We start from the raw sequence: 18,295 nt of genomic DNA, 5'->3' as shown, positions 1-18,295 counted from the left end.
AGCAACTGCCAAAAAGGCAAGGAAATCTTTCCTCCTCATGTTTGAAAAATGTGTATCTGATGCAAGGGTTCCTTAGCATTGCTGTCTCCGTGAAAAAGGAGATTTTTGGAATTATAAGCACACAAGTATTTCTACCTCTTCCTAGGATATAAGTGAAATCTATCTCCAGAAACCTGGACAGGCAATGGTGAATTGTATCTAGTTTTGAAGAACTTAAAAAACGTCTTCCTAATCAACTTATAACTAATATAAATATCATTAATAGCATGAAAATCAGTGTAATCTTCATGAAGGGGAAAGGTCAGGAGGAAGAAAAGAGCCTCTGTACTGTTAGGAGACACGAGAGGGTGGGAAGCTATTGAAGAAGAAACTAACACTGGAACCTGGTGGGCTGAAATGAAAGAGAGGATTAGAACAGGGACATTTCTTTTTTAATTACCATGCTTTTATCTCATGTGGGTGCTTACCCCCCAGATACATTTTGTTCAGATTGTCTTTTGTTTCTTTGTTGACAATTTTCCAGAGAACAAATGAGTTTATGATCAAGAACAAAATGCTTTGGCAATGGTTTGGCATTTTCTGCCAAAGCAGAAAATGTAAGGCAAATATTAAACAGTGTTAATAGAGAAGTAATTTCAAATGCACAGCGATTCATATCTGCACGAGGAATTTCAACCCTGCTCACAAACTGTAAGAGCCATGTGCCCCAGTAAAGGGATCATCAGAGCCCTTGCATGGTGCCAGCAATGGCCAAATCTGGTTCTGACTGGATGCAGAAGGCCTCTCCCGCTATAAACCTAACTCTCAGCAGATCTGTTTGGATGTTAAATACAACTTATTTCAATTACATTTATAAAAACAAACATGGTGCCTCTATGACCTTCTAGGCAGTTAATTAAAAATATAATCACCAAAACCACTGTGAAGCCAGCAACAATTCAACAAATAAGCTATAAAGTACAGCTAAAAGGTGTAATCACCAAACACCCTCTCCTCAAACTGCATGTTTTCCTCCATTTAATGAGTATTTGCAAAACATGACTGAGCAAGGTGCTCCTTTTGAACCTTGAGACTCTCCCTGGGGATGACCTGATGTTCTTGCTGAGCAGCTAGCAGGCTGGGTTGGCTGCAGGGGTAGAGGGAGTCTGAGCACTGTCTCCAGCTTGGTTGCAAGAGGAAAGACAGAATGCTTGCAGAGCTTGCAGAGGAAATGCTTGCAGAGGAAATGAAGAAGGATTAAGCCCTTCTTGGTTATTTGGTTGTGGTGGTTATGTACTATGCAAGGCAAGTCTATCACTGTTCTAGAGTCTGTGGAAGAGATGAGGCAATCATGGGATCATCTGTGTTACTCAACACAACACCCAGGGCTGTGTTATCTCCAGGGTAGACCCCTCTCTGTGTCTTAGCTGTAAGTGTCCCCTCTCACATGATATGTCAGCCAGAAGTGACCCAGTCAGGGGAGGATGGTGAGATGGCGACTTGGGCAGCAGGAGTTATTTTCCAGTCCATTCCATGCCCTGCACTTTTAAACTTGACCTACTCTTCCTGTCCAGGGGAGCACTCCTGTAGTGTGGGGAGCTGCACGGAACCTGTCACCACCGAGTTCCTCAGGGACATGTGTGGAGTGCTGCTGGAAGGAGTGAAGACCTCTGGGTGAGCTTTGTAAGCAGATCAATGTTCTGCTTCTTTCCCCTATGTATCTCCTGAGGGCTGAAAATCTCGTTGGAGGGGACAGCTGATGTATCTGAGAGTGGAGCACCTCTGGGAAGGTGATGGTCTGTCATCAAGATTTAAAAGGGAGGAAACAAAGGTCCTTGGAATCAAATGCTGGGAGTGGAACAATTTCTTTGGCATCTGAAATCTGTGGTGTGTACATAATCAATTACCTGATAGACCAGAGAGTTCCATCCTACCCCTGCAGCATTATAGACCACTGTACCACTGTGCTGCAGAAATATGTGCCAGAACTGTACAGGGGAAGAGGAGCAAGTGTGGCAGTGGTAATGCTCAACGGAGGCAGAGAAAGAGAAAGGGTAGCTTTATGGTTCTGGGTCACACCATTTCCCCTTCAGAGAAGATCTGAAAGCAGAATAGGATGGTTTAGAGCAGATGCAAGAGTGAGCAAGGAAAAAATCTCACTGCTTTGAGGGTCACTGGCCAACCTGCCAGCTCTGGGAGCTGAGCTGGCAAAACTTAATAAGAGAGAGCCGGGTTTAGGAAGGGAGAGGCACAAGGAAGGCAGGGAATCTTGATGGAGAGGGCATAAAATTGAAGTTGTGAAAACAGTGAAGGGTGAGAGAGGGCCACTGAGTGATGTCAATTCTCTGCAAGTGGAGTTTGGATTGAGAGCAAAATGTGCTGGGAGTGTCGTATTTGCTGTGTAAAACCAATGTGTATTTATGGATCAGGTATGGGAGATAAGGGAATGACAGGCAAACACAGGTACGTAACTGTCGCTTAAGCTGCTGTAGTGCAGGTTGGTTAGTGATCTACAGTGCCTTTCTCATTTTAGCATAAAATAATGAAAGAAAGACTGAGGAGCAATGAAAATACCTGATATGTGTTCTTACAGAGATAGTTTCTTTCATCTGTTGGACTAGGTGGCTGCAATTGCACTGTAGCTAATTTACTCTTTCTCAGCAGCTCTTTCAAGGCCGAAAGCTGTTGCTGGTCAAACCTGGGTGCATATCCTGTATCGACCCTAATTTCTACAAGCACCCCTCACCTACACTAACTTAAGTAAACTCTGTGCCCTGTGCTGTGTCCTGCTGCATGTTGTCTCAGCACCAGTGGGTGCTATAGCTACGGGTATATCCCGGCATCTGTCTCCCTTCATCAGCCGAGTCGTCCAAGAGGAAAGTGATGCAGGGTTGGAGCCGAGCACGAAACAGCTCAGGCGAAGCACTGCCCAAGGCAGTACCCGTCTCCCTCATTCCAGCTCCAAAATCACTTAGACTGAAGGGCTCTCCGTGGCTGTGGAATAGCACTTAACAGGTGCTAATACAAGGAAACATGACAGAATTTTTAGAAGCAGAGTCCGTTCTGAAAATTGTTGTTTTGTCACATGGCTTTCAAGTGAATTTGCGCAGTCTTTTAAAACTGAATACCAAGTCTAGCTGCAGTCCTTGAGCCGAATCCACAATCTTACCATAGTTAGTGCAAATTATGCTGAAAGCAATAAATTGTACACTTTGGTCTGAGAAGTCTATAAGCTTGTTAAGAACTCATTAAGAGAAAAGGCACTGCTTATCACAGTATTTTTGTCCTGACATGGTCTCTGTGTGAATTCAGAGATTCTCTCAAGAGGAATCTCTGAAACTGAGGTTGAGGAATCTTTACAGCCAGAAGTATCTCAGCTCCTCCTAGTGAATTCACACACTGTGGCTCAGAGATGTACTCACCTGGGGGGAGCCAGGCTGCTGAGCAGTCAGAGCACAGTGACCCTCGGAGAGGAAGGTTTTGGTCAAAGATGTAGCTTAAATCCAGGTCTTATTATGTGTTCAGCTAATTTACTTGTAGTTTCTTTGGCAAGGACTTGGGGATGTGCACACGTGCATAGATTCACATATGCTTTCCATCTCCCCCTGTGTGGAAGCAGGCACTGCTCCTGTTTTTCCTGTGTAAGATCTGTGATCTATTCTGGTAGCTGCACCGTGCAGTGCTGCCTCCAGTAAATATTCACAGATTTCCTTGTAAGATGATGCTTTTTTTTTTTTTTTTCCTCTCTCCCGTGTGGATACACAAAGACATGTGTTGTACCTGCTTTACCCCATGGGATCTACATAATCAGGTCCACAGGTTTTAATGCATTTCAACTCCCTTCTGTCTATGGGTACAGTTTCCTGTCATGTTTTGAGCAGGAAGAGCCAAGTCTTTTCTGGTCTTAGCATTCCTGCTTGCCTAGGCATTGGGAAGAGTTCTCTGTCTATTTTCCTGTTTGATTTTTGTGTGTGTTTTGTTTTAAGCAGGACAGAGTGCATGTGTGTATGTAATCCATGTGCTCAATTAAGAGAGGCATCTGTTGGGTTTATTTCACATTGCCGAGGAAGGACTGCAAGCAGGGAGCATCTGCTCAGCTTTTTGTCAATGGCTTGTTTTTCATAATTTGCTCTACAGGGTGAATGTTTGGGGAGGGGGAGGTGGCTTTTTATTTCTGAGTTTTGTCTTAAATTTATTTTTTATGGTAGCTGAAGAATTGGCTGGGATTTGGAAGTTAATTTCACTGTGAAAAGATCTAAAGAGGGAGAAACAAAACCATCCAAAGTAAACAGTATTTATGTAACCTTAATAATACACTCAGAAGGACTCTAATGAATCATTATTTGCAGTATTTTGATGGCAAAAATAATTTATTGTGGTGCTTTTTAAATGTCACTGGGGTTTTTAACTTTTCATTTTTCGAAAAAATTAGCAAATTTTGCTTAGATTTTATTTTGGGGAAAGATAGGAAAGGCATCCAATAGTCAGATGATTTTTGGCACTTTGTCAACAACAACAAAACCCCCTGATTTTAACGTAGAGCAGCAGTAGTTTCCTGTTCTTATAGTTTTGCTTTTGTGCACTCAGATGTTGGCTGTATTGCACCTAGCTGATTTAGTGGGAGACTTAATTGCCTGTAAATGTATGTGCTTCAAAGGCTACTAAACCTGCTGGGAGTGTTTATACAAGTGTGCTTTTTACACTTTTTTTTTGGTGGAAATGTCCTCCGAAAGGGCTGTAGAGGATAATGACTTTGTGATGCCCCGGGAGGACACAGCTGCTGATGTAGTGTAGGGAACTCAGGAGGAGAAAGCCTGAAACTCCCTAATCCCACAAGTGAAAGACAAATCTTACCCCTTGCAATCAAACAAACAAGGATACAGTCTTACATGTGTAGATGTAGATGCTGTGCCAGAGTAACCTGTGGACAAGATTTGGATGTTATTAAAAGTGTTTAAAGGAATAGGATTTTAAAAGATAGTAATAGTGTTTTGTTCTGTAAGTGAACCCCAAGACAATGCATTTATTAAGCCACATTGAAATGGTATGACATGAAAGATGCAGATTTAATGAGTTGTCAGGGGAGAAGAGCGAAGCATTAATAAAAATAACTTTTCTGACAGTTCAGTCCCACACCATAGCAAGAGAATGTGTGTGTATATATATATACATATACATATATATATGTAATTTAAATATTATCTCTCACAATATAAATATATATAACATTTCAAAATGTCAGATGAATGCCACTCAACTGAACAACTTTGCTGACATGTGTTAACACTACAACTTTTTTTTTATAAAAAGCATCTGACATCAGTTGGTGTGCAAAATGTAAATGTAGGACTGCAGGGACCAGGCAGGCGAGGTTACTTCTGGGGGGCTTTGCTAACCTTGGCTGTCACAGAACAACACATGTAAAAGGACAAACCACAACAAACTTTGTAGTAGCAGGAAAGTATTTTCATTGCTTGAAAAAAAAAATAAAATTCAAACTTTGTCATCACATTAAAAACATTACATGAGAAGTAATAAACATATTTACACTTCTGTTTTGATTATAAATATACATTATATACAAAATAATGTTATAAAACGTAGAAAGTTCAGTGCTTCTGATTTTTTTTAAATTACTGAAATACTAGTCTTCAAAATAAACTACAAACAGACAAACTAAAACCCATATTATTGATTTCTGAAGGTCATCTTCAAAATGGTCCTACGTGGTCAGAGCAGAAGGTCAGTAGTGGACAATATGAAGGGGTCTGGTCTGCACAGTTCAAGGGAGTAGATGGGCTAGTCCAACAACAGGCTTTACAAGGGCAGGAATATCGCTGTCAGAGAGATAGCACAGTCTGGGTTTCTTCTAAGAGATCTTGTTTCTCCCTCCTCATTCTGCCCCATGCCCTGGTCTCGTTCAGGAGTGTCACGGCACTTTCCACTGGGGTGTCCGGTATTATTGCTGTAAATATGTATAGAAGAAAGGAGCTTCTGCCCGCCTCTGGTTTCCAGGGACAGACACAGCATATTTTCCATGTTGCAGTAGGTGGGTATGAAAGAAACAGGATGAGCCTAAAGCCTTCTAACTCTAATCTCCACCTGTCTTGGCAGAGGGCATCTCAGTGGGTGCTTCGCTACTGGGCATTTAGAACCAGGATGAAGAACAAGAGCTGGAGTTTTGCAACCGGATGGAAAAATGGGGTGGGTAAGTGGGTTATGTCACACTGCTGCTGCTTCTTCAGAAAGTAACAGCTGCAATTTTGAGACTATTTGCAGTAAAAGGTGGCACCTAATTCAGAAACACGACATAAACCCCCAGATTTGTGTCAAAATAAGGCAGGGGGAAGAGAATGAGGAAGGAGAAGAAAAGAAGTAATGTCTATTCACAATCACTGGTAGTGCAAAGGGCATGAAAACAGCTGAGACAGCTCAGCATAAAGGTTCTAGGAGCTGATTGATTTTAAACGCATTTGTAAGGCTTTATATAGAGCTGGGATCACACCCCCTCCCTATCAATGGGGACAAGGCAGTACACATTCCTTATCACAACTTCCCCAAAAATCATGTTCCACATCATGGCTCGAGTCGAGTCAATCAGTTCTCCACAGCATCACCAAATGAGATGACATTTAAATTCGGTTTTCTTCTTTCCTCCTCCTCTCACCCCTTACACAGTCTCCAGTACATGCAGCGGGAGGGAGGAGATGCAAATGGATGTGAAGCAGGAAGTATCAACCACCTCTGCCCAGTACTGTTCAGGTAACTGCAAAAAGAGCAGTCAAGTTTCTGTTTGGGCTTGTTAGATTCTCTTGACACATTATAGGCACTTTTAAACCCAGAAAAAAATTGAGACCTCATTTATACTGTATCCATTATCTGCATAGCAATGTGTCTTGCTTCGCACCTTCCATGGCAACATCTGTGACAGTTATGTGCCTCCTTATCTACCAGCACCTCCCATAACCAGAGTTCTGGAAAGCCAGGGGTCTGTCCATGAGGAACTGGCCTCAGCATCTTTTAAAATACCAACACTTTAAACCTCTCTCTTCCCTCTGCCTCCCCTTTTCAATAGCAAATATGTATTTTCTGGTATCAAACTTCAAACAAGGGCAGTAAGAACAAAAAGGTGTATTGCATCTTTCAGTAAATTCACAGTCTGTCCAGTTCACTCAGTTCCATCCTCCGCCTGAGAGCAGCAAGTTGCATGTAATTAAAAACAGTCCAATCCAGTTCTGAATTGTAAACAATGCAGCAGGAACGTCCATCTACTGGCATCACCAAATCTGAGGTGCAAATGGGCCGATCTTCAGTCTTATACCTGTCAGGACATAAAATAACACCAGGAATGAGAAGGAATCACAGCATACCGAGTAGTGCAGAACAAACAAACTATAATTCAGCTATGTCAAACCAAAGTAATTTAAGTCAAACATTACTGCAGTTTACTGTCAGTGCTCAATGTTTTCAGCTGGGTCCAGAGGCAAAGAATCACCAGGGGAAAAAAAAAAAAAAAAAAAAAAAAAGTCATCTGTGTGATGAGTGGCCTCTCTACCTGGCTTGAGGGGGAGAATGCTTACCAACCTGGGTGCTTAACATTAGGGATCTGTAAAAGGTACATGGTATAGTTAAATAGCATGTGTTTAGAAGTGTTAAGCCTGAATTATGTAGAGAGAGATTCTAGGGCTTGTCATTCTGAAAAAAGAAACATTTCTGGAGATCCTTGATGTAAATTTGGGAGCCTAGCTTTGGTCAGCAAGATCTTTGAAGATACAGTATTTAGGTCATTTAATGGGAATGAAGCGTCTAGCTGTCATTCGTATCTCTGAATCCTTTCACTTAGTCTTAAACTTTTAATATTGTCGGTTGACTTGTGTTCCAGCTTGCTTTCAAGGGGAAATAAGATATCCATCTTGGAAAGGGAGACTGAATTCTGCAGATCTGACTTCACAGATCACTGCTGTATGACACAGCAAGCTTCTCTTTCCTACAGGGTGAAAGTAGTCCTAAAGGTGGCTACACCGAAGAAGACAGATATTGGTTAACATCAAATTGCCTTTAACTTCCACTGAGACTTTTTCCAAAAGGCTGGTAGTTCTTCAGGAATTTGTTGGTTCTTCAATACCTGCTTTTAAAATCTTTCAAGTTCAGTGTTAGGCTTTTCCTTTTTTGGTGCATCCAACTTTCCAATATAACGTAAAAATCAAGATTTTTTATCAGTAACAGCATTAACTTCTGTTAGAGAATATTTAGCTGGAGCTTAAATGCTAAGAGGTTGAAATTACCTTATAACAGACTTCCTAAATGGCTGTTGTGCCTATCCACTAACACATTCCACTACCTTCCATCTTCAGCTAGAAATCTATAGTTTTGCCTCTTTCCACAGAACAAAGATTATCCATTGTAGTCACAGGAAAAAACATGGCTTTACATCAATGGGCCTAAGAACGATTATTATTTCCATTTTTTCTGACCACCTATTTGAGAGGAAATAATCCTACAATGTGCTGAATTTTTATGGGCTTGGGTTCTGTGTTTTCATCTACCACTGACTTATCTATGCCCAAAACCTCTGGTTTAATAAAATCAGAGCAGCTAATTTTTTTTATATTCCCCACTGTATGTTCTGTGTGGGCCACAGAAGAGGAGAGGAAAATGCTGGGAAGCACCATGATCCCTGGAAATAAAGGAACATTCTCAGATACAATAATAAAGGATAATTTACCCTTTTGCTTTGTGAATTTATGCCTGTTCACCTCTGTATTTACTTACCTCTGTGGCTATGATGCACTCATTCCTTTCTTCTGTTATCACAAAGACAGACTGGTACATTGAATCCCTCGGAGAGCATATCGCTGATATTCTGCATTCTGGCTTTTCACTAAGGTGGGGCAGAGAAAAAAGAACATTAGCTGACTACTGACTCTCAAAATCTACCATGAATATGGAGTGGTGGAACGAGATAGCCATGAAGGTGTGGAAGTGCATGAGATCAAGTTTCACATGTTCTGCGTCTGTCGGGATATTATGCTAGAGAAATGGAAGCAAGGAACAGAGAGAAGTCTCCCTGTGCTCCTGCCATGTCCAACCTAAGAGCCCATTCCTCGGAGCCGTCGGTGTAACAACCACACCCAGATCCCAGACAAGACGTTCAGTAAACGAACCATAAGACTGATAAGCCACTTTTAGCCCTTAATAAGCCACCCGCCCTTTTCTCCTTTTGAAAAAGAGTAGTTGTTTTCACTCCATCATTCTTCTCAGTAAGCAGGTTATCTTGCCTTCTTACAAAGTGAAATACTTATCTTTAATCACTGTATGCCTTAACTGTTGTTCCTCCAAGATCTACTGAGGAAGGAAAGATATTTCTCATTTTCACCACTGGCCTAGCCACTCTGGGTTCCTTCGTGGTATTGGTACCAACAGCACCGTGCACACTCAAATTAAGTGACTTAGCTAAGGATACCACTCGGCTGTGACACATACTCCAGTATGTACATTTCTAGCTTTGATCTGCTTTGGTTTTGTATACTATCTGCTTGAGGTTCCTTTTCCCCTCATATGCTCACCTGCTTCTAGACTGATGTGAAGATGAGTGGCTTTAAGAAAGACTATAATAAAAACTGCATTCTCACCTGTGTAGTCGAAGGGGAGACTTCTCTCCTAAACACTTTTCACTTTTGTAATATTTATCTTCTGGCGTCCCTCTACTTGTCAGGTCTTTTACCAGATTGTAGTCCAGTTTATGGTTCTTGGGTTTGTAGTTTGATTTCTCCAGCCCACAGTCCACTTCAAGGTCTTTATTTTTATTGGTGTTTTTCAGCTGGGATGCTGGAATGAGATTGTCCTTCTGGAAGTCAGATAGGTTGTTCATTGTCTCCAACTCCTGCTCTGGGTGCATCCTCATCTGTCTGATGACCATTGCTATCATGCAGAACAGTATGAGCAAAGCCACCAGCCCCACCCCCATGGATATAGCAATCCAGGGGACTGGTTTAGGAGGAAGTGTAACAGGCACTGAATAAACTGGCAATTCACAGCGGTTGCCCATGAAGCCAGAAGGACAGTAGCAAACAAAGTTGGCACTATAAAGTCCACTGTAGCACGTGCCTCCATTCTCACATGGCCCAGAAGCACATTCATCTCTGGTTTTGATGTCACAGTTCCTGCCACTGTAGCCTGGCATGCATGTGCAGGTGTAATCGTTGATTAGATCATGACAAGTTCCCCCATTGGAACATGGGTTTCTGGCACAATCATTGATGTTTATCTCACATTTCTGACCAGAGAAACCAGCCCGACAGCGGCACACACGAATCTGCCCAAGGTAAAAGCAACTACCATCTGAGGGGAAAAAAGTGAAAGAAATTTTAGTTTGCAACACACTTCACTCAGAAATGTAAACCTTTCCCCAGTCAGCATGTTATACTACCTCAAGAAAAGAGAGGATATTTTACAAAACAACTGCACATCTAAGAGTTCATTCTACTTTACCTAATTGTATCACTGTGCCGAAAAATTATGCCCCTTCTAAATATGTAATAGAGTTAATTTAATTTAATTTAATTCTGCCATCTTCCCCATCATATGATAAACCTCATGCATTGTGTTGTTGCATAGAAAATGCCAGTGAAAGTCCCACTCCAGCAAGAGACTAAAATTAGGGTGGATGTGGAATACAGCGGGGGAGAGGGACTAATGTTCTAGAGGAAGAGTAGAGGTCAGATTGGATTTCTATCACTTCTGCACTGAAAAGCACAAATGAGTCAGGGTCATGAGACTTTTTGATAAAAAGACTCACCATTTGCACATGGGTTGCTTGTGCACCTGTCTACTTTTTTTTCACAGTTTGACCCTGTGAAGCCGAAAGGGCAAACGCAAGTGTAGCTGGCCCCTTGTTCCTTTTCCAAGCATGTACCACCGTTGAAGCACGGAGAATCTATACATGTCAGAGCACTGTGCTCACAGTGAGTGCCATAGTAGCCAGGGGGGCACAGGCAGTGATAACCGTTCTCCATATCCTGCAAAACACAACATTAGGCCACTGTTATTTAATGGAAACTGATGATAGCTCCCTGCACACTTAGTTCTGGTCTGCAGCAAGCACTGTCCAGTCCCTTCTCATCCACAGCCTGAAGCGGCAAAAGTTACACCAGGAGAGTAAACAACTGCAAGTTGGACGGTGAGGGACAGAGTGGTGGATCAGCCGTACTCGGCGTATTACAGGGGTAATCGTGCAGAGCAGGTGCTGTGGTAGGGAGAACGCAGGCAGCTAGACAAAACCATTGCTAACACCACTACTGTCTAATGGGATCCAGAGGTCTTCCCAGAGGTCCTCCCAGAGCAGAGTGGTACGTGTTGACAGCTATGATCAGGCCATTAACCCTCAGTGCGAGAGCCCTTTTTTATTTCACAAAGTTTAAGTTGCTTTGGCTTGGGTCAGTCCCACCACTTAAATCATAGTAAACTGTTTCTTCTTTCCAAGGACTGTATGTCCAAGGCTTTGGGAGAAGGGAGGTAGGGTCTTGTGCTTTAATCTAAAAATTGCATTGGCTTTAATCTAAACACGCATCAAATTACACTGGATATCTATAATCAATCAGCCTTTACCATTCCATCATTGGTAAGAATCCATCATTAACTGAATCCAAAAACAGGCTGAAACACTAAACTACAAGAATCTAGAAGTGTGGAATTCTGTTTTACAGAAAGTTTCAGCTGATGGCCCACATATTGTTTGACACTACCTTCTCATAGCGGAAAGCAAAATTTTCTTTCATGTGCTATTAAAATACGGACTTAGTGCATTTCTGTATGAATGGTGGTTTGAGAAGCACATTTTTAACAGATCTGCTCCTTCATCAACCCTGGATCTTGCCAAGTTCTCATAATGGCTGCCACAGAAACCCAAGGATCAGTTGACCAGTTCTAATCTAGATGATACATCTCCTCCTGTAACAGACTTCCTCCCCTGACACCTCTCGGAAAGGGTTCAGTATGGTAGTTGTGAGTGTCAGTAATGAACCTGTGTCCTATCGAATTCCCATTATGTTGTTACAGAACCATTTCTGAAAAGGTACACCAGGGCTTACTTCACACAAAGGCTTTACATTTAAAATGCCCCTACCGTGCAGCTACCGCCATTCCTACAGGGATTGCTGTCGCACTCGCTGATCTCGTGCTCGCAGTCGATGCCGGTGAAGCCGGGTTTGCACGCACACGTGTAGCTGCCCTGGCCAGTGTTCATGCAAGTTGCTCCATTTTTGCATGGCCTGTGGTGAGTGCAGTAGTTCAGATCTGCAAAGATACCAGGAGTTAGGAGAACACGTCTTTGACAGCTGGGAAAAGATACACAAAAATATACAAAATATATACAAAGATATACAAAAAGGCTGTAGTCAAGAAAAAGGAGAGGAGTTCCAATGAATCATTTCATTTTGCTGTCAATGGGAACACTGGAGATTGTTATCTGGGTTATTATCTGGAGATTGTTATCTGGGTTATTATCAGTCATAATCAGACTACCATCTATCACTCGAGCTCTGAATTTCGAGGGAGCTGGTGAAAATACAACTTTCTAAGTGTTTTGGTATATTCTCCCTTTTTTGTGGACATAAAACTGTTAGCTGCAATGGGATTTAGGTACCAAATTGGAAAATGTACTTCATAAGCGTGTGTTCTCCAGAACATAACCACAGCAATATGGACACTTAATGTACAGCATGTTACACTAAAAGAGTGCACCCCATCTTTAAAAGTGTGCTCTGAGGCACATTCTGGAAAGGCAGGGAGGGAAAATAAAAGATGTTTTGGCTTTGAGATTTAAACAAACACTAGAAATCTTTTATTGTTTATTTGCTCTCTTGTTATGGATGTTAGTAGATTAAACTGTCAAATGCTCTGCCAAGCTTGACCGTTTTAATTTTTTTTTCTTTAAATTTGAGACAGAGGTAAAGCGTAAGTTCATAGGACGTAAGTAAGAAAAGCTTTATTATCTCTATAAATACTATATAGTAATTTGAATGCAACTTGCTAACAGATAACTATGAGCAGAAAAAAAAATCTGCAACTTTACTTTTCCTGCTTAATTCAGCCTTCACCATGTTAATCCTATAACTGTCCTGGAAACACTTAGCCTGCTTTGAACACTTAATGATCTCAGTGCCAGCAGCGCATATATGGCCTTGAGGACATGACTGCTCAGCTGGCTACGGTTCAGTGATTCAGTGGGTTGAATAGGTGGAAGTGGTCTGGTGTACCTTAAAATGGAACCTGTACTTTTCATTCTTGCTTACATGATTTTTCTCTCATGCTCCAGACTTATCACATGAGTTAACTTCCTTGTATGCAAAATAAGGAAGGCCCAAATGATGCTGTTTACTGCTGCTGGAAACTGTTTAGTAAATTGTTATACTTGTACAAGGAATAAGTTAAACTTGGCTTGAGCAGGCAGAAAACTTGTCTGTTCAACACTCATCCAGACTGTTAGGTCTTTCTCTAAGAGAAACTTCTTTTGCAAGAGAGAAACTGCAGCTACCATAAAGGTTTCCTTATTTTCAAACGAAATTACTACAAGAACTGGTATGTAAGGCTGCAGTGCTACAAACTGATGCCTGTGAAGGGATACCTTGGGGAAAATTTAATTCCAGATCCGGTGGGTCAGATTCCTTAGTGCAATACTAAGGAGTACGCAACCTAGAGCTGTAAGTGCACGCTTCAGAACTAACCTTGATCACAGAAGAGGCCACCCCATCCTTCATCACATATGCACTGCCATTGTGTTTTACAAGTCCCGTGGCGGCAGCCTATATGGGGAATGCATTCATCACAGTAGCGGCCTTGCCAACCAGGACGGCAGCTAAAAGAAAAGTCCAATTAAAACATTAATGACATGGAGAAGAGTTTAAGTTTCAGTTACAAGGCGACATTTTAACTGGTGTTCAGACTGCAATTGGCATCTACTCACATGCACTCCCCAGGCTTGTTGCAGTATCCATTCTGTTCGGTACATCCAGCCAGACAGATGGCTGTGAAGAGAACATGAAAAAGCATAAATGTTTAGGTAAATACACATGGTGCTACAGAAGACACTTTTAAAGGATAAAAAGCTTTTTAAAACACTTTAAAAAAAGAGTTTTACACTTTCAGAGCTTTGTTTTAAAACTTGTTGGTACGGGGAGTTCTGGAGCAGGAGGAAGTGAACAGGGAGAGCCAACACTTGACAAGTTTGTCCTTTAGTTTTTCTGTTTATGCAACAAACATGAACTCTTGCAACTCTTGCTAGAAAAGCAGCAAGAGAAAACGGCTTTGGCTTGTGCTACTCAAAAGGCTGAAAAAACCCAATGGTACCCTGAGCTCACCGTAAAGGTGCTGACTACTACACTGAAGCACCTGTCTCGTGTCCTCTGGCTGCAGGAATAGTTGGTGACAGACTTTGTGTGAGCAAGCTGCTACCCTTTTACCTTGCAACCGCTACTGCTATTCAGGGCTATCAGCCAAGGTCCCTTTCCTGCCAGCTCGCTCTCTGCTGCTAAGGCTCGCAGAGGTGCAGCACAGCGTTGGGTGGTTGCAGCCAAAGGGGGCAAAGTCCTCAGCGCACAACTTTGCCTCTCCAGACAGGAGAGTGGAGAGGTCGGCGTGAAAACACGGCCCGGGCCACGGGAGGCCTCCGTGAGCTTTAGAGCCGCGCCCGGCGCGCTGCCCCCCGCCCCGCTGCCCGCGGCACTCACGGTCGGTGCAGTACTCGCCGGCCCAGCCGGGCAGGCAGGCCAGGCTCCCGTCCGCCGCGCACACGTAGTGCCCGAAGCGGTCGTCTCGGCGCTTGCAGAGGCGGGAGCAGCTCTCGCCGTAGTAGTTCTCGCTGCAGACCACGCGGTAGGAGTAGCGCAGCTGGGTCAGCGGGCCCTGATGCACGTCCTGCGACCAGTCCTCGCCCACCGACAGCGACCGCTGGATGGACACCTGGCTGATGAGCCATTCCTCCGGGGGCGGCCGGGAGCCTGCGGGACAGCGGGCGCGGGTCAGCGGCTCTGAGCCGCCGCATCCCACCCCGCCGGGCCAGCGGAGCGGGATACCCCGCTCGGACACATATATACACATACATGCATACGTGCATACATACATACATACATACATACACATATATACGTATACACAGGCACGCGTGTGGATATTGATGTATACAAGGGTACAAAAAGGTGGCCACCAGGGTGTGCGAACCCGGGCCAAAAGGACTCAGCCGAGGGGCCTGTGAAAGGAGGGCTGCTGTGAAATATCCTTTTCCTCTCCTCTCAGAAAAACATCCCAAAGCCATTATTCCTTTCCAAAGGGCGGAATTCGAGCAAGGTGTAAAATACAGGAAAAGGCGGACGGGGCTTTCTGGCAAGCTCCCGGCTTTCTCACCGCAGCCCGCCTCGCTTTCCCACGCCAAAAATAAACCGGAGGAAACGCAATTGTGTTGGAGATTAGGCCGGGGCAGAATCAAAGCGGCCCCTGATGGATATCGTTGGGGGACCGGCTCCTGATGGTGGGATAAAGCCGGCCCTGGAGTTATCGTATAAACAGCTGAGCCGGGGGGGCCGCTCGGGACGGGGGGGACACGGGACGGGCCCGGGGGCGCTCCCGCCGCGCGGGCGCCTCCTGCCGGGGGCGCGCGAAGTATTCACCTTCCGGCAGGTAGTTGTCAGGCGCGTGCCAGGCCTGGATGATCAGGGAGAAGGTTCCCTGCGGGAGAGAAACCAGCGTCAGCCCCGCACCCACCGCGCACGGCCGCACCGAGCCGCGCCCCGCCGCGCCACCGCGCCCCGGCCCTGCCCTGCCCTGCTCCGCCGGGCCCCGCGTTTGCGCTCTCTCCCCGCGGCTACACGCTTCCCTCCTTCCCTCCCTCCTACAGACTGCGGATACACAGCCCCGCTTCCAAGCTCCTCAGCCCCTTGCTTTATTTCTCTTAATAACATTGGTTATCCCAAGTGCTTCTGATCTGGATGAACTTTTTCATTGCGCCTTTTTTTTTTTTTTTTCCCCTCGTTTTTAAAAAGGAAGTTCTGGGAATAAGTCTAAAGGCAAAAGTAGTTTGTTTACGTTACAGGTTATCAGCCCACCGCGGTTAGCCTGCTCTTGCCACCCTCCTGCCCCACCATCGCAATCGGGTTTAAAGTAGAATCTCACCGGCCACGTGAAGTTAAAGGGCAGCTTAATGGGACTGTCAAATCTCTCTGTATCCTTGATGCTGAAGGAGTTTATTCCCAGAACCGGGGTGATGATGCTGCCGAAAGTGCAGGAGCCCGGGGAAACCACTGCCTGAAAATGCTTCAAACAAACGCGAAAGAAGGTCCTGCAGTGAGGGGAGCAGGGCTTCCCGCTGGCCAGAGACCCGTGGCTATTCACGAATTCGTGTAGCTCCAGCTGGAAGACGCCGGAGCCGGACACCCTCTGCACAAAGGGGAGACACACAAAATAGCCAAATCAGACCTTACCCGGCTTTGCCATGCAAACTTGCTTCCATCACCCGCTTTACATTTCGCCAACCCTTTTTTTTTTTTTTTTTTTTTTTTTTTTTCTCGTGTGTGTGCGATTACCTGCTGCAAAATCGTTAACAGAAACGTCAAGCCAAAGATGCGCAAGGCTGTCATCCTTGTGTTATTCGAGCTTCCAGTTCTTAGTGGGTTTAGTTTTCCTTCTATATTCCTCATACGGACCAAGCAAGCGCTTCTCGGTCGAGGGAGAAAAGAGAGGCGTCACGGCAATTCTCCTGGAGCAACCTGCTGTTCCAAATATTCCCCGAGCACCAGCAGAAATCGGAAGGTAAAATCCAGGTGTCGATCCGTCCCCTTCTGGGAATTAATCCTGCAGCCAGCCGCCGACCTCTGATCGCTGTCGTCGCCTTTATAAACTCCAAAGCCGGGTGGGTTTGGTGAGAGACGCGGAGGGGAGTGCTTAGTGTGGAACCGCTCCTCCTTTAACCGGTGCTAACAGCGCTCAGTAAATGGAAAACTTGCTTCGCTTCGAGCTGTTTATATAGTTGCCTCGCATCCTCACAAGCTCATTATGTAAACTGTCAGTCAGACTCACGGGCGATCCCTCCCCTTTTCCATCTTTCCTTTCTGGAAAAAAGAACCAAATGTTGCGGAGAGCCCTCATATCCCGAATTAATACCCTGCTGCCGCCGCCGCCGCTGCCGCGCTGCCCGCCGAGGAGCCGAGCTGATTACGAACGAGCCGAGCATCTGTTGAGATATTTACGGCGCTCACACTGGGAGAGAGAGTTCCCTCGAAAATCAGACGCCTCTCCACAGGGCAGCTTTCTACGGCGGCCGAACAATAGAGGATGAAATGTTTCAAAAACACCCTTGTTAGTTAGTTAGTTAGTTAGTTAGTTAGTTAGTTAGTTCCCCGTGGCCCTCCACCCCACGACTCCACGCGTGTCCCCCCTCCCCGGCCGTGTCGCGGGCGGCGGGACGGGGCGGTGCGGTGCCCTGCAGCCGCTGCCGGCCGGCGGCCAGGAGCTGCCCTGCCCGGCGGGGGCTGGCCCCGGCTAGAAACCAAAAGTAAAACGGTGTTTGCCCGGCAGGCGGGCACCCGGGGCGGCTCCCGGGGCGCAGCGCCCGGCTCTGGGGCGCCCGTGCCGCAGGCCCGGCCCCGTTCCTGACCCCGGCTAACGGAGCCCCCGAGCGAGGGGTGGGTGGTGGCAGGGGAGGCGGGCACGGCGGGCATCGACGGGCGCTCGGTCGCCCTTCCGAATTCGGTGGCGAACGAGCGCTCCGGAGAGGTGACCGGAGTCGACAGCAGGGACGGAGCTGGTTTTTCCCGGGGCTGCCCCGGCTCCCAGAAACACGAGCAAGGGGAAAACTCGGGCGCCTGCAGGCAAGCGGGGCGGGAGCGGGGCCGTGTCTGGCCGCCTGGCCGCGGCCGGGTTGCGGTCTGGCGTGTGCCATAAAGCCCTTGGCCTGATTGCAGCGTGCGCTTATTGTTGGGTCGCGTGTCCCTCATTAAAGCCAAGCACAGAGAAGGCCTTTCATGTGGCTTTTTATTTCAGCTTGTTAAATGGATGGGAGGCCGGAGGGGGGAGGGAAGGAGGGAGGGAGAGATAAACCCTCAGCTGTATGGTAATGAGGTCTTGCCACCTTTCTGGCAGCGCCCGGCGCGCCAGGCTGCGGGCCTCCGCGGCGTGGGTCACCTGGGGAGCAACGCGCGGCTCAGAGCGCTGCCGGTCCCCTTCCGCCCCTCTGCTCTCCCAAAGGGTCTGTTCTAGCAGCGGTACTTCCCCGCTCCGAGTTCTTTTGGGGGGATAAGGAAAGCCGGGGGTCTGGATCGTTTGGAGG

At 45.7% G+C, this 18,295-nt stretch overlaps 1 protein-coding gene across 2 annotated transcripts; it reads right to left on the bottom strand.

Moving 5' to 3' along the window:
* Positions 1 to 5,430: 5,430 nt before the first annotated feature.
* DLL4 (delta like canonical Notch ligand 4) lies at positions 5,431 to 17,338 on the bottom strand. Of its 2 annotated transcripts, XM_066321213.1 has the most exons (11): positions 16,554 to 17,338; positions 16,144 to 16,407; positions 15,642 to 15,699; positions 14,706 to 14,975; positions 13,943 to 14,003; positions 13,704 to 13,834; positions 12,104 to 12,273; positions 10,778 to 10,997; positions 9,612 to 10,320; positions 8,752 to 8,860; positions 5,431 to 7,300 (listed from the first exon to the last, which is right to left on the bottom strand). In XM_066321213.1, exons 1-11 carry the CDS (start codon positions 16,665 to 16,667, stop codon positions 7,295 to 7,297), a joined length of 2,112 nt encoding a protein of 703 aa, XP_066177310.1. In that variant the 5' UTR covers positions 16,668 to 17,338; the 3' UTR covers positions 5,431 to 7,294. The 2 variants fall into 2 exon arrangements, with proteins under 2 accessions (XP_066177310.1, XP_066177309.1); XM_066321212.1 differs by lacking the exon at positions 5,431 to 7,300 and having other exon boundaries at positions 7,322 to 8,860.
* Between the last annotated feature and the right edge of the window lie 957 nt (positions 17,339 to 18,295).

This window comes from Sylvia atricapilla, chromosome 6 (assembly GCF_009819655.1).
Source record: "Sylvia atricapilla isolate bSylAtr1 chromosome 6, bSylAtr1.pri, whole genome shotgun sequence".
NCBI lineage: Eukaryota > Metazoa > Chordata > Aves > Passeriformes > Sylviidae > Sylvia > Sylvia atricapilla.
This window is presented reverse-complemented; position numbering and strand designations above follow the sequence as displayed.

Coding starts and splice junctions, on each gene's coding strand:
- DLL4 (XM_066321212.1), bottom strand. CDS start 16,667: ATGAGGAATATAGAAGGAAAACTAAACCCACTAAGAACTGGAAGCTCG. Junction 14,976..15,641: donor TGACAACTACCTGCCGGAAG/GTGAATACTTCG, acceptor GCTGTCCCGCAG/GCTCCCGGCCGCCCCCGGAG. Junction 10,998..12,103: donor GGAATGGCGGTAGCTGCACG/GTAGGGGCATTT, acceptor TGTGTTTTGCAG/GATATGGAGAACGGTTATCA.